This window comes from Cupressus sempervirens, chromosome 10 (genome assembly GCF_028749045.1).
Source record: "Cupressus sempervirens isolate cs-2001-9-10 chromosome 10, ASM2874904v1, whole genome shotgun sequence".
Classification (NCBI taxonomy): domain Eukaryota; kingdom Viridiplantae; phylum Streptophyta; class Pinopsida; order Cupressales; family Cupressaceae; genus Cupressus; species Cupressus sempervirens.
Window position 1 is genome coordinate 841530952 of NC_143127.1, and position 16998 is coordinate 841547949.

Genomic DNA, 16998 nt, shown 5'->3' on the forward strand with positions numbered 1-16998 from the left:
TGGAAGACAGCTGGACCCATTTTCCAAACATCTTCAAGGTTACGATCAAAGAACCCACTATCTAGATAATCTTTGTATTATTTCGTGTAGAACAATGGAACTAAAATGTACTTCCTTCCTCTGTCTCTATCCTATCAACCAGACATTTTCCTTTAGATCTTGTAACCAAATCTCATATCTCTCATCCAATGATCCTGTGGATCACTTATACACATTCAGTAAGAATTTTGATCCTTCTTGGAGTGCGCACTAATATATCTCGTTCCACATGATCCTCTAATCCAATTTTCCATGTCAAGAAAGGAAAACTACTTTCCTATATACAATATCTTCATAATAATTCCTTGAGTTGGCCTTGAGACTTTACTAATTAATTAAAATAAGATACCTAATTAATTCATAATTACAATAGCACTATTGAGACACAGTTTATACAAGACTTCACACATGGTTGTCCTCTATCATTGTGTAACTATGCATCTCTTCATTACATCTCAAATGAAAGATAGTGATAGATCATCAAAATTCTATTTTCTAGTACTTTATTTTTGCACTACTTCTAGTAAATCAAGTGTAACTTCTATACACCTTTGACTTAGAATTAGTCCTCTTAACCACATCATCAGGACAACCTCAGGAAAATGTCCTCCACTGCACATCATCTAAAACTTCCTCAACTTTTGCACGTCATAAGATCTCTTACTGCTATTCTTCTAATCTTTACAGAATTACTCTATGTTGACATCAATGACAAATACAATCATCAATGGCCCACATCAATACTCTTCAATACTTAGGATACTCCCCCAATGTATTATGATTAGCATTTATGCTAACAAACTACACAACCATCCTTGAGTGGACATTTCATTTTATGTGTTTTGGATTTAGAGATTGGTTCAACATAGTTTCTTGTCATAATAGAGTGTATTTGTTGAGTATGTTTTATCTAATATGTGTCTTTGTAGCACTTATCCAATGTTAAGTCTCCTCAAGTACCCATTTCCTTGAGTTGAGATCTATTATATAGACCTTTTCATTAGGATGAAGGTCCCTTACATGTGGAAAAATCAAATATTACTTGATTTCTTTGATTGATTATATCTTTTGATACCATATTTAGAGTGGAGGTTGAATTAGGATTTCATAAATTTTTGATATACTATAGTGAAATGGATAGTAATATTTTATTATTTTTTATTATATACAAGACACTACTAATACTTGTATGTTTATATTTGATGGATGACAACATTAATATTCAAAGATGTGATAGTTCATGCTAAATCCCTCATATATGCCTTAATAAAGAGTAAGAGAAGATGTAAAATCCCTCACAATAAATCAAACAAGAATAAAGATAAAATTGGCGATCCACAAGTCTATAGAATAAAAATGGCATAAATGCACAAATAAAACCCTCATGATCACAAAGATACACAATTCTTACAAGCATTTCAAATGTAAAATAGGGAAAAAATCCTTATTAAGTGCATGACTACTAAGCATAAGACATATGGTTATTTTTCTAAACCTTTCATTCCAAGTTTGGTGTATATATAAAGCCACAGTAGATTGTAAGATTACAAGTAGAGAACTAAAAGATCTTTGAAATTACTATAGACAAATATAAGAAATATGACATTATAAATATCTCTAGCTAAACAAGTAAAATATAGTACTCATAATCATAGTATGAAAAAGGAAAAATCCATAAAAACACACATTCAAGAGTTATTTTTGCAAGATATTCATTGGAAGATAAGCGTTGAGTGAACATAACAATGGATATTACAAAGAATGAATAAATAGCTCAAGAGAAATGTATGATAAAATATCAAGAGGAATTTTCTACACAAACTCACTGACTGCATACATAAATGCTAAAATACATAGAGAGGGGAAGGGTTTTGTCTGAAAACTTGTAAATGACTTCCCGAAAAAAATAATAGGATATCCTTAAAAGTCATTCAAAATCTCGCTGAAGGTAATAGACATCTTTAAAGAAAACTCTCCAAACCCTCTACCTAGGCAACAAACACAAGTAGAGAAACTCCCAAAATTTCATTAATTTTGTAAGTGTAGAACCAAATAAGCATTTAGACTCTTGATATTTAATACCTTGATAAAAAAGCATTTAGGGTCTGAAAAGTCTTTTTCAAGTAGGAGATCCTTAAAAAATTATTGAATTATAATTTAGAGAATGAAGTCCTATGTTGGAATATTTTTCTTTTACATCTCATATTTATTAATAAGATTGAATTAAATAATATGAAATGAGGTCATTTCTTCTTGTATACATAATATTATTTATAGTTTACATTTAACAGATAAAGACATTATCTATTAAACCAAAAAAAATGAATATTATGAATATTACTACAAGTGACCTATATTAAATTGAAAGCATTTAAATGCTTAGTAAAATATATTATTACTATGTATTAGATGTGTTAAAATATAATTAAATATAATATTATATTTTTAATAGTTTTAATATTTTAAAAAATATATTTATTGAATATTAAAACTATTAAATGTATAACAAGTGATATTATTTTAAAAATAATTATTTATGTATAAAATATTTAATGTAAGAGCATAGAGGATGGGAGCACACTCTCTAAATACATTTTGTATGGGGTGACAACTTCAAGGACTTACATTTTAGTTCTAATAGAAGATGGTATTGTTGATATTATTGTAGCTATGGTTGAATTCCTTCATATCAATATAGAGGTTGTGATAATATAGCTGATAATATAGTTATTGTATTGACGTAAAAATTATAATATATGTCATATTGAATTGAAAATATAATTATTATATCAATAACAAATGTATTATACTATGTGATGATATAATAATAATTATATTATATTACAGAATTATATAATTAATTATAATTATAGATTATTACAAAAACATGGTGTCCCATGATGATGGAGAAATACTTACATATATTCATAAAGGTTTAGCCCTCTAAAGTAAATCAACTAATATAGAAATGTATACAAAACCTATAGATAATAAAAACTTAACATGGTATCAAAGAAGGAAAGAATGTCTTTAGGATTGACCAACTATGTCAAAAAATGTTTATTCTTGGGAAAAATGAATGATGGTTGATTTCCTCAATGCTTCTATAGAGAGGCCATGTAAAGGATTATGATCAAGTTTTAGATAAAATTTTCAAGTCATAGTGTTTTAGTTCTTTCAATAGGTCTAGTGATGTCACTCAATAACAATGGTAGGCTGTGACATTGGAGAAATGATGGATGACACAATCATGTTATAGTCATTAGTGTGAAACAGTTAATAATGAAGGAAGATAATTGAAAGTAGACCAAGGTTAACCAAGTTATACTACTTTTCCTAAGCACAAGAACAAAGAGAAGTATAATTAGTTATAAGTTAGAACTGGTATATACCAAGATAATCAATACTACCTGAGCACATAAGTCATCAAGAATTGCTAACATAAGCGACCAAGAAGGGTACCTAGTAATAACATAACTACATAGTAGAAAAATAATGCACACTAAATTGTATAGAGGGCACCTACATGTTTGAATTTGTATATAATCTAATGCGAAACAATCATACTGAATGAGAAACATGATTTACACAAATCAAGAAGAGTTGAATTTTTTTACTAGTTAATGTGAATTGACTATGCATGATCACAATGTGGAAAATACCAATGAAATAATAGAAAGGAAAATTTTGAAATGCAAAATACTCTAGATCGTTGATTTCAACTAGTAATAATTTGTAGATAGTTCCAAAACCCTAATTAGGTCATAGATCATAAGAGGCAAAAGAAAACTATTTAAAGACCTACAAGGGATATATTAAAGTTGTTGAGATGAGATTTTTTGATGTTGTTATTGTTATCCTAAGATAAGATGATATGGGATACAAGAATCTTAAGAAAGGATTCCCTATATGAGTCACTTGAAGTGACATATCAATGAGAAAAAGAGGGATCTAATTGGAAAAGTAATTTGCATTGTATAAATAAGTTTACTACTAATCTCTAACCACTATAGTAGATTAAATCCTTTGACCTTTGACAAGGTAGACTTAATAGTCTTATTGTAAATCTCTTAATAGAGCACACACTAGTATAGTATTTTTAAATCGTTGAATAAGGTAGATCCTAATAGATCTATTTGTATTACTCCTAGTAGATAAAGTCATCAAAAGTGACAAAGCATAGTACCCCTTGTGAAGTACACTTTTATTATAGTGGTGATGGATTTTTGGGTATCATCGTCACCATAATTCTTCCTCTAACAAAGGGTTTCTACATGATCAAATTCTTGTGTTATGTGTCATGATTATATGGTTTATATTTTCATGATTCATAAAAGTTGGATTAGATAAAGTTATTTTCATTTACAAGTATTGTGGTTAATGATATATATTTATCAAGTTGTTAAAAGGACAAGGGCATCATGGATTTTGTTTAAGGGTCAAATTTTTTTTGGATACTAATTCAAAACCCCCACTACACAAAATTTTACATTCCCAAAATAATCCAACATTATTTATTTGACTACAAAGGATAGATCATGATTTGGATGCAACAAGAGATCATTTTGGGTGAGATCATTCTACACAAAAGTAGAAAAATATTGCATAATTTATAGAAGTATTCTTGTGTTGTAGAACTAGAGAAATGTTGATAGACTAGGGTTCACATGCAAATATTCTTTAAATGATCTCTAGTTTGACAAAACAGTCTTGGTGGACATAGTTTCCATTTGAAACTTGAAATTGAGTGCATGGAGTTAATATTTTATGTATGATGTATGGATGCATTTCCCTATTTTAAGATATTTTATTAGATATATTTTTTTGATGTGGAACAATTTCAACCAATTGTTTATGAATTTTCTTAGTAAAATTTTGATCCAAGTGTTGGAATGTGAGAAATGGAAATTCACTAGAATACACATGTATTTTGTAGATGTCATCCTGAGAATGTAGGATATGAAGAAGAATATAATGAGGTGATGATAATGATTAAGAATTCCCACCTCTATGGACATGTCATTTTATCTTTCTTACAATAAAAGAGAATCATAGAGGTGTCTCTATACTTTTTTAAAGATGATGCTCAAGGATTTCTTGGTGAAAGCTAGATTTGTCAAGGAAGACTTCATGCTCTCTAATGTTCTTGAGGATTGGCCCAATTTCAATTGAAGGATTTGTTTCTAAAAGTGTTCACACATTTTCTGGAGCAAGCTATACTTCATCTATGAAAAATAAGGATTTTATGACCATGGACTTAATTATTGATCATGAAGTTTATTCATGCAACAACAAATAATATTGAATCACGTGCACTTCTAACATTTGTTGAGACAAAGGTTGAGTCTATTGTACTGATATCTCTAAAATTCTTCTCAGATAGATCAAGAAGCATAAGATTAATTTGAGCATGCGTTCTAGAAGAAAGATTTATTCCACAATTGGGATGTGTGACAAGGTTTTTATTTTGTGTTAAAGATACTATTTAGAGGACTATAATTCATATGCCAATTTTTCACGTATGTAAACTAGAAGGCATTTATGTGGATATATAGGTCATGATATTTCTAGATAGATGGATACTTTTTGGACAAAGAACCATTATAGAAAAGAGCATGATGCGGGATATCGAATAAAATGATGGATTTTTTCCATGAGTTCATAAGTTTGATTTTAGATTTGAAGGGAGGCTAATAGTTTATCAAAGAAACCATGAGAAAGGAGGTTGAAATCTTGATAGTTTCTTAATGAGTTCTTCTCTATGAGAGATAAATTTTAGGTAAAATATGTTATCCCACCTTTTCATATGGTTAATGTTGGATTCCATGTATGTAACACAATCCTAACATTGTGTGATATAATCTATGGTGATTTTCCTTATACCAATGATATAAATATCCTTATGAGATCTCACTCTCACAATGATAAGATAGTGTACATTGTTACCTTCATTGTTAGGCAAGAATTTCACAATGATGGTTGAAAATTCAAATGTTATTGTGGACAGTTCTTGAGCTAAGACTTGAGAAGATTCCCTAATGGTAGATATCATAAATCCATTATGGATAATAGAACATACAATTCTATAAAAGGACATAATTCTATATTTCTTAAAAACTTCATGGTGGATAACACATACAGTGATATCTATGGACATACCATGAAGGTGGGAGATGCATACAATGCTACCCAAGGAGATATCCTAAATTCATTATGGAGGATAGACAAATATGGTGCTATCCAAGGACAACATGGTATTTGTCTTAAAATCCTTAATGGTGGATAACACATATAGTGATATCTCTACACATTCCATAAATGTGGGAAGCTCGTATGCTACTACCCAAGGAGATATCATAAATCTATTAAAAAGGACATACACATATCATGCTACGAGAGGACATAATGATATCCATCTTAAAATACTTCATGATGGATAACACATGATGATATCCATGGACATGTCATTAATTTGGAAAGTGCATACAATATTGTCCAAGGAGATATCATAAATCCATTATGGAGGGAAAGTGCATAAACTACTATCTAAGGACATAATGGTAGATACCTCATAAATATCCATGATAGATATCAGATGAAATCACATCCAAAGGAAATTTCATATATATATATATATATTTCATTGAGGTTTAATATGGAATCCTCACTAGCTAAGAGGAAGTGTTGATTTTAGGTTTCAAAAACTTTCAAATCTGATTCACAATAATGTCTTAAGAAATACAAAGTATTATTATGACACTTTTAAATATATGTATATACTTATATATCCTTATCATATGTAAAGCATTTAAGATTATAACATGAGCAAGATAAACTAAATGGAGGATTCCTTCATACCTAAGAGGGAGTTTTGACATTATTGTAGCTATGGTTTCATTACTTTAGACCAACATAGAGGTTGTTATAATATAATTACTAATAAAATAAATGTATTGATAATAATTATATTATAAATTATATTGAATAGAAAATATAATTATTAGATAAATAATTATTAGATTATATTATATTTCATATTTATATAATTAATTATAATCTTGAAAGAATAGTATCTTATTATGAAAAGGTGGTGTCCCTTGGTGATAGGGTACTACCCACATATATTAAGGAAGATTAATTTCTCCAAAGAAAATCATTTGAAATAGAAATACATACACAACTTATAGAAAATTAGAATCTTAAAAAGTATTTTATTTACGTTTGCACTGATGAACAATTTTGGGGTTATCTATTGAAGTTTTCTGGTAGTCCAAAGTTTATCTCATGTTATGTATAAGTTTGGATTTTTTTGAAGATAGTTAATTGATACACACTTCTAGTTCTAGTGTCCTTTTCCTAGCCTCTACACTAGAATTTGAGATTAATATTTTCTCATTATTGTGAGAGTGATTTAGAATAGTTTTATATAATTTCAAGGAGCAGTTTGAGTTCAATTTAGTTTGACATCACTTAAGGGTAGTTTTGGGCATTATTGACATGTGGTGTTGGTGAGTTTTGCATCCCTTTTAGCATGATTTTTATTTGTATATGAGGACAAGTTATTTCTCATGATTTTGATGGGGTAGTTCAGATTGAGTTCATTTTTAGTTACTTTAGGGATTATCCTTCCTACAAGGTTAATACCTTAGATGTTTTCTGTAATTCTTTCTTCTTTCTCATAATTTGTGCATTGCATATTGCAAGAATATTGATTGTATCTCATACAATTTGTAGCACATTTCCTTGAATGTTTATGTATAGATGCTAGTTACTTCTCTATCAATTTCTAGTGTTTCAATATTAACTACGAGTGTTTTGATTCAAATATTGTATTTAGGATTTTTCTTGATCATTTTTTCTATTATTATTAAGTGTACAGAATATGATATTTGTTGGTACATTTTTGCAATTGTTTCTTTTGTTTTGATTCCTTGATTTGTGAAGATATTTTATTTTTTCCTTCTCAAGAATTAGAATGCCAAGGCCTTTTGTTAAAGTCACTTTTCCAAATATTGTATGTTTATGTTGTGAATCCTATGTGTTCTATTGATGGGTATTTTTGTGAAAGATCCTTGATACAAGTCATATCATTTAGGTATATCACCCATATAGATTTAAGTTAAAATTTTGTATATTTTTGTATCTATTTTCCTTATCAAAGATAGTTTAGATGATATAACAGGGAAGGAGACCCATAATATAGAGATTGACTTTAACAATAGCATGTCCAATGGCCTAAAAGGCATTCCATGTTTCATGAGAATTTTGTTTCTCATAATTAGCAACTTGGGTGCAATCCCTCTTAACAATAATATCAAATGTAAAATTTTACATAGAAAAGCATTTCATATATCTAGTTACTCACATCTAGACACACATACACCTACATGCAACTTTTTAACTTGGTGGCACCTACATGTCTCCTTATACATCACTTCAATGAAACTCTATTAATGAACCCATTAAAATATTGAGGACTCCAAAATGGGTGGATTGGTACACCCATATAATGCCCTCATAATTCCTCACTCTACCCCTTACTATGAAGTACTCTCATATTTTTAATTATAGTTGTATTTACACCTTATTTACTACTACTGATAACATTATGTTTTAAGCTCTAATTTATTGAACTCCAAGAATTTTAATACATGTAATGGGTAATTTATGGTTACCAATAGTTGGATAGTTACCAACTAAGTACAAGAATAAGGTTAACATAATGTTAGACTTAAATTGTGTATTTATGCCAACACTTGTCCCATTACTGTCCCTTGATAGTGTCTCAAATTGGATATCGCTATGATAGTTATGATAATGGGTCTCAATAGCCAAGAGTTCTCCTAACAAAAAAGGAAGTTTCAATGTACACTTCCAAAATGGACCAATGGAATTTCAACTCCATTTAAAGACTCAATATCAATTACAGGACCCTGAATGCAAAAATGGAGGAAATTGAGAACAAATTTAATGGGGAGGCAGTGACTCGTAATGTTGGTAATAATATGGAGAAAAATATACAAGTATTGGTGGATGAAATTGAATTCAAGAAAAGAAAAATTTGCACTCTTATAAAAAATTACAACAAATTATTGGAATCCTAGGTGGAAAATATCTACAAAATTGCTAGAAATATGGATATGCATGAAGAAAAAATTATGGTTTTGCACTTGGACAATGCTAAGGGCATGGAAGAGAAACTAGGAAAGAAGAGAATATGATCTACTACTAGGAAGCTAAAGGTCAAGTTTAATGAACATATTAAAGAGGATGTCAAAGCAGCTACTAAGAATATTAAGGAAGAGAAGGAGGAGATGAGGCTAAAGCCAACATAATGCTAGTTTTAAAAATTTTTGTGTTTAGTCATAGAGTTTGTCATTTAATTTTTTTGGTGCTAGTTATGATCTCTATATGTCAACTGGTTTTTTTAAATTTTTGGTTGTCATGGGATGTTGGTTGTTGATACATCATTGTTTTTTCTGATAAACTTTAACTCATTTTTGTAAAGACTTTCGAGGTTTCAAGTCCCTTGTAAAAATGTTGTTTTAACTCTTAATAAAAGTAATTCCCCCCATTAAAACATTGATCCTAAAAAAATAAAATGACTATTTCATAGGCACCTCCCCTTATGGCTTAATTAAAAAAGCATGTTGATTACATAATTTAAATACATAGTTTGATAAAACCACTCTTCTAAATTAGAAAACCCTAAACCATACAAGGCTCTATGAATTTTTCTTCTGACCCTCATAAAGGTGTAGCTTTGGGATGCATTCATAAGCTCTCATTCCTAAATATAAAGTCTTGAATTATTCAGCAATGATCCCTGCGGGATGTAACTGATGTCTATCATTGTCCAGTGATTGTAAAAGGGTTTAATTCTTGATCTTCTACTCTAAATCTTTCTTCAAAAAAATCCGTATTGAGCACAATATGAAGTCCCAAATCTTTCTTAGAAATGAAACTTCAACATAATATGTACCCTTCAAATTTGTTAGTGTCAAAAACCAAAAAATATAAAAAAATAAAAAATAAAAAATGCTTCTCATGCAAAAGCACCATCTCAAAGCTAGAAGATGACTTAAAACGATGGAAATTCCTCCATCCTCTAATGTCTCTAGTCTTTAGAAGTGAAGCTTATTTTCATTTATCCATGTGATAACTTTGCTAGAAAGCTCTGGAGGTATTGTCAAATGTTGTAAATAAAATCATGGTCTGAATGAGGGTTCTAATGAGCTTATTTATATTTGTGTGGCCCTTAATATCAATAATGTGTAATACCATAATTGCTTCATTCTTAGTAGTAAGTATGAATAGACAATAAATTAATGGAACTAAACTTCCCATCACCCTCATTTGGTGTAACTTCTCCAAAAACAATTCAAAATTTAGGGTGAAATATCAAATTCGAATTACATCTTCACTTTAACCAATATTAACGATACCATCAACATTGAAATTCATTAGTTATTAATCAATAAATAGATGCATAGTTTCCATACTATGCTCAACTACATAAGAGTCACCGAGAAGAGGAAATTTAAACACAAACCATAAATGTTCCACTTAGATTTGAGATACTACTAGAGAAACTAAGTAGATCCCAAATGATTTTTAATTTTTGATAACATAGAAATCTTATACCCAAGGTCTACTTTCTTCTCACTAGTGTTGTCTCAAAATTCCTAATCAAATGTCACTTCTCTATGCTAAAAAAATAAGAACAAAAGAATTAGAGTGCATTGAAATAGTGGATGTACATGCTTACATTTAAGTGTCTTCACATACCCACAATAGATACCAAGAGAAGCAATAAAACAATTATATAGGTTATTCGATGCACTATTATTCACACTATTTTTATCCTCAATTGATTCATTGGTATCTTTGGTTACCAAATTATGCTTGGGTCAGTTTAAAAAAACTTTAGGTGAGAAAACATAATAGTGTTTCTTTAAATCTTGGAGCCACAAATGCCTCTTCTATTGGGATCTTTCACGTGTTAATTGTCATTTTGGAAAACATACATTATTATTGAATTCTTAATATAGTGGAAAAGTTATATAGCTCTTCACACAACTTCAAAACACTCCACTAGACTAAAATTTGTAATTGTTTCTATATTAAAAATAAGCCAAAATGGGGGCTAACCCAAAGAAAAAAATTCAGCTAAACTCAACTGAAATTAATTTCCATTAGATTAATTGACCTTCTTCCTTAATATCAAAATCCCTCAAACTAACATATTGCTATCTCTAAAGCTACTACAATATTAGTTAACAGGTTATCGTAATAAAAAATAAACCTAGCCCAACTTAAGTTTCTAGGAATAAACATAGTCCAATATTTTTTAACAAAAGGAGCCACATGGGCTGAATAGGAAGTAGTAAACATAAAGCACAAAAAATAGGAGACAAGAAACCAAGAGCTAACTCTCCTTCTTCTAATTATTTGGGTTCTCTAGAAAGATAGGCAACTAGTTACCCTCGAGGAGTCCACTAGAAAGAGTGAATAGACTCCATATCTTTAGTATCATTAATCTCCTACTTCCCATCCAATAGAAGATTAAGGGTGGCAACATCAGAATGCATTAAACAAATAGAGGAATTCATAACCTTACCGAACTTATCCTCTAGATCCTTGTTCTTCTTGATTAAGCTAGTGATGGTTTCCTCCAACTTGAACAAGTCATCCTTTATTGGTGGTTGTACATACCCCTTATCTCGGAGCATAGGATTTACCCCCTTCTAGTTATCACATCCCATTGATTCCTTCAACTTAGTCTAATTGTTATCAATAATTTATTTTATTTTTGGAGCACATGTTTCTCATTGTTGGTGTATGATTGCTATAGATTGTGGCATGCTCTTACTATTAATGATTGTATTCATCATTCAAATAATCTCACTATCATACATTCTACTCTTGCAAACTCACATTTCTGCTTTGGAGAAAGTCATTGTAATTTTGTTCTAATTTCATGTACCAGTCACATTTCTTCCCATAGCCTTCACTCGAATAGACTTAATCACCTTCTACTTATTTCATAGGCATAAATACAATCAATTCTTTAATATGTAGTAACAAAAATAAATGGTAATTTTTTTATAAAAATATGTTGTATATTCATTCTTCATAGTAAAGAGGTTTTATACAATATGAGATTGAAAGGGTGGATGGTTTACAGTTACTAATAGTTAGAGAGTTACTGAGTACACTCATAAGATATTAATCTTTAGCTCCTTGATTAGCTCTACATATAATAATAAAAATCTAAACTATATTGTAACTAGTGATGACAATAAGAAAAAATGCATATGGATCTGCATTACTTGAACTATTTTGATCTTTCTGGACACTACAAATTTATATAAGGTCACACCCATAATTTAGTTCTCTTTTTTGCCTCTTCATAGTTAGATACGTTACTAATTCGATCTTTGCAATTTGTTTATCTTCCATTCTATTTGTGTACACACTAATGCTGGACTTGGAAACCAATTTCTAGTTTACCATGTATATTAGGAAGGATTAGGAACTCCATAATAATGAATAGGCCTTTTTCGTTGAAATAATATTAAAAATTTATTTAGGATTTTGGTTAATTATAAAGAGTATTACAAAATCATTTTGATGATATTAGGAAATTTCTATCTAGGGTTTCAATATTTTGAACTGATTCTAGGGTGATAGAAAGTATTTGTTTAGGCCTTCAAAATTTCAGTAGTTTACTTATTTAGAGATTGAAAACTTCTCTATAGTTATAGAATTAAAAATTAATCCCTAAAAAGGGATTAAAATAATTAGACTTGACCTACTTAAATAATTGCAAAACTATAATTTTATTTGCAACAAACAGTAAGGAAAATATAGTATAAGGATCAACAAAATTGGAACTTCTATAGTCATGGTCAAGAAAAAAAGAGAACTTAAATTTTTTATTAACTTTTCCCACTAATGAATTAGGATCAAAATATAATTGAAAAGATGAATACATAGAAAATACAGTGAAATACTTTTAGAAAACTAGAACTTACAAGCTAAGCAAGATTAAATCAAGTGTAACTATAATACTTTCAGTTTAGGTAGTAACTAGATTTTACAAACAAAGATTAAATCAATTATGACTATAAAAATTTTAGCTTAAAACTCAAGTCTAATATGTAATATTTAAGCCTTCAACAAGATTTGATGGGTAAGAATAGAACAGTAATAAATTATAAACTGAAGAAAGATTTGTAAGAGAAGAACAATAATAAATTATAAACTGAAGAATATTGTGTACATGAGAAAGAGGCAACAGAAATAGGACAATACAGTTCGTGTATTCGTTACACCACGATCGAGTCAGTCTTTAAATTCAAAGTCGTAAGCTATATGATAACAGAAGTTACAATATCGTAAGCTGTATAGTAATTAAAAATTAGGACTGGGAGTCAGACGCTTGGACTAAGTCTTCCAGACTCTATTTTGACCACTCTGGATTGTATTGATGTGAACACTAACTTAGAAAAGTTCTGATAACAAAAATATAGCAGTGGTTGGTATACCAACATAGGTTTGTTGTAAATGTACTTAAATGACAGTTGAAAGGATAATGTGTTCAACGGGCACATGTTTTACTTGGTTGTCACTCCAGTAAGAAAGCACCACCACATCTCCATACCAAACAAATACTGCGAAAAAGCACTTGTGTTAATTGCGAAAGGTCAAGAAAATGAAATAGATAAATAAATGAAGTTGCTAATTGTCAGGGATTTATATCAACATTGCCTACCCAACAAAAGCGAAAGGACCTCACAGCTGATTTCAATCCTTGTAGCTATATATACAAACAAAAACAAACATATTTTCACATCTCCGGTCAGAAACAATTTGGCGAATACTTAGTCATGATTCTTGGAATGAAGACTTGTTATGGCCGCCTCCTAGTGTTGCCACTTTTGGCATTGTGGATCACCCTTCAATTTGTATCAGCGAAACATATCGTTATTACACGGCGCTACAAATTCAACGTGGGTTATCGTTTTATCGTTCGGGAAAGCATCGAAGTATTTTTGTTAGTTTCATTCCAGGTCGGATAGTTATGATTTAAACTTTTCTCTACATATCTGCAGATCCAAATGAAGAATGTGACTCGTCTCTGCACTACGAAAGCTCTCTTGACCGTCAATGGCCAATATCCGGGCCCCCCAATAGTTGCACGAGAAGGAGATCGGGTAGTTGTGAATGTAATGAACAATATTAAAAACAATGTTAGCATACATTGGTATCTCTTCTGCTCCCGCTGCTCAGTTATTTACTTCATAAAAATAATAATATTCTATACTGATGGTCCTAACGAATTCATTTACATTACTCAGGCATGGAATTCGGCAGCTTAGATCTGGATGGGCGGATGGTCCTGCTTATGTGACTCAGTGCCCAATTCAGACCGGGCAAAGTTACGTGTACAAATTCATTGTCAAAAGGCAAAGAGGAACACTGTGGTGGCATGCGCACATCTCATGGTTGCGAGCGAGCTTACATGGGCCCATTATCATCTATCCCAAAAAGAATGTTTCTTACCCATTTCCTCGCCCACACCAGGAAGTGCCTATTGTTTTTGGTATGCCCTTCAGTACTCCTTCATAATGTGTTGACGTCGTACATTGTAGTCCTAATTAATTCAAAATGAAAATAGTGTCGTTATGTTGCAAACTGCAGGGGAGTGGTGGAATGCAGACACTGAGACTGTTATCAATCAGGCATTGCAAAGTGGCGCGCAAGCTAATGTGTCGGATGCATATACCATCAATGGACTCCCTGGACTTATGTACAACTGCTCTGCCAACGGTGAGTACGAGTTGTTTAAATGGATGAAACATGAAAAGACTGGTTGCCATTGTTCATTTGATGTTTAAATGTAAACGTAACTAAGGTCTCCTCTTTAATGCAGATACATTCAGGCTCAAAGTGACCCCTGGGAAAACATACCTACTTCGCTTAGTTAATGCTGCTCTCAATAATGATTTGTTTTTTGCAATTGCCAATCATACGTTGACAGTAGTAGAGGCGGATGCTGTGTATGTCAAGCCTTTTCAATCAAACGTTGTCCTGATCACTCCTGGTCAGACTACCAACGTCCTCTTGACAGCCATGTCTCAGCCACCCAATGCTACATTCCTCATGTTTGCGGGTCCTTTTGCTACGGGAACGGCTGCTTTTGATAACTCAAGCAGTGCTGGAGTTGTAGAGTATGTTTCCAGTGTTAATTCGTCCTCATCCTCTCTTCCCATGATGAAGCCTACGCTTCCAGCCCCGAATGACACCTCTTTTGCCGCCAATTTCAGCCAAAAGATGAGAAGCTTAGGCAGCCCAAAATTTCCAGCAGCAGCCGTTCCTCAGAAGGTGGATAAACAGTTCCTATTCACAGTGGGGTTGGGGCTAAACCCGTGCCCCCAAGGACAAACATGTCAAGGCCCGAATGGTACCAAGTTTGCAGCCTCCATTAACAATATATCCTTCATTCTTCCCACCACTGCTCTTCTACAGGCATACTACTTTAACCAGTCCACTGGAGTTTACAATAACACTTTCCCTGACAATCCACCATTTCCTTTCAACTACACGGGCACGCCCCCTAACAACACGCAGACCCTCAATGACACCAGAGTCGAAGTGCTTTCCTTTAACACGAGTGTACAGCTAGTTCTGCAGGACACCAGCATTGTGACCTTCGAGAGCCATCCTCTGCATCTGCACGGCTTCAACTTCTTCATCGTGGGTCAGGGTACGGGAAACTACAGTGCAAGCACTGACCCCGCTAACTTTAACTTGGTGGATCCTCCCGAGAGAAACACAGTGGGAGTTCCAAGTGGAGGTTGGGTGGCTCTTAGATTCCTAGCTGATAATCCAGGTATCATTTCCATTGCATATAGTTTATTTCAATTGTTTATTTAGTCATTTAAATATTGTGCTTGTTTCATAAAATTATATCCAATCCAACTGAATGAGCGCAATTGCACAGGAGTATGGTTTATGCATTGTCATCTCGAACTGCATACCAGTTGGGGATTGAAGATGGCATGGATCGTTTTAAATGGAAATGGGGGCAGATCTCAAACTCTTCTTCCTCCGCCCAAAGATCTTCCACAATGTTGATCAGTTGACCTAATTTCTCTGCTAAATCATCAGTGCAAAGATCTTCCCTCCCGTTGATCTGCTAACCTATGTGTTCAAATTAGCGATGCAATGTTTGCTTAGTTGTCGAAATTTCATTGTTTTCAATTTTGTTCCTTTTCAGCATAATGACGAATAATTGTAAGGGACTATATATATGTCTCTGCTCTCAAGTATGCCAGAAGGAAGAATGTGAATTGTTGGGTGCACTATAAGAACAAACCTTTCGATTTTTGAAGATAATACTTTTCCAGCCTCATTAAGAGTTATATAAATCCTTATATAGCATTCGTGTATTGCCTTATTCTTTGTCATGCCCTATATTTAACAGGGCAAACACAACTCATATTTTTTTTTAAAGGGAAATAATAGATATATGTTGAATACATACTAATATTTAATATGTTGTGGAGAGTTAGGTAGTGTTGAGTTTGAGTCTTGAAGTTACATGAATGGTTTAATATAGTTCTAGGGTTTATAGTTTATGCTTAGAAAAGTTTGATTCGACTAAGGTAAATGGATATGGTTAAAGTACGTTTAAAAGACTTTTTTCTTGTTCCATATTAGAACAATTGATCGACTTTTAGTTCTTTTCACAATACTTACATACCCCAACACTATCTTTGTTAATTATTTAATTTTTAAACAAGTTGGAAACATTTAATCATAACAAGTTTAAAGTTAATCCTAATAACAATCCTATACTTAATCCAAATACTCATTACTAAAGCTCGGCATACCACTTAGTGCATTCCTTATGGCTAGTACCCTTTCATTCTATTCATGTATGTACAGAGG

The 16998-nt window shown here is 31.7% G+C and overlaps 1 protein-coding gene across 1 annotated transcript; it reads left to right on the forward strand.

Moving 5' to 3' along the window:
* Positions 1 to 13805: 13805 nt before the first annotated feature.
* On the forward strand, positions 13806 to 16443 carry LOC149536611 (laccase-4-like). The gene is made up of 6 exons (XM_089807790.1): positions 13806 to 14054; positions 14157 to 14308; positions 14403 to 14647; positions 14746 to 14874; positions 14978 to 15937; positions 16049 to 16443. The coding sequence occupies exons 1-6, from the start codon at positions 13932 to 13934 to the stop codon at positions 16180 to 16182; spliced, it is 1743 nt and encodes a 580-aa protein (XP_089663916.1). The 5' UTR covers positions 13806 to 13931; the 3' UTR covers positions 16183 to 16443.
* The last annotated feature ends 555 nt before the right edge of the window (positions 16444 to 16998 follow it).

Excerpts from the sequence above, each read along its gene's own strand:
- LOC149536611 (XM_089807790.1), top strand. The coding sequence starts at position 13,932 with ATGATTCTTGGAATGAAGACTTGTTATGGCCGCCTCCTAGTGTTGCCA. Across the intron at positions 14,055-14,156 it reads CACGGCGCTACAAATTCAAC|ATCCAAATGAAGAATGTGAC; the intron begins GTGGGTTATCGT and ends ACATATCTGCAG. Across the intron at positions 14,648-14,745 it reads GGAAGTGCCTATTGTTTTTG|GGGAGTGGTGGAATGCAGAC; the intron begins GTATGCCCTTCA and ends TGCAAACTGCAG.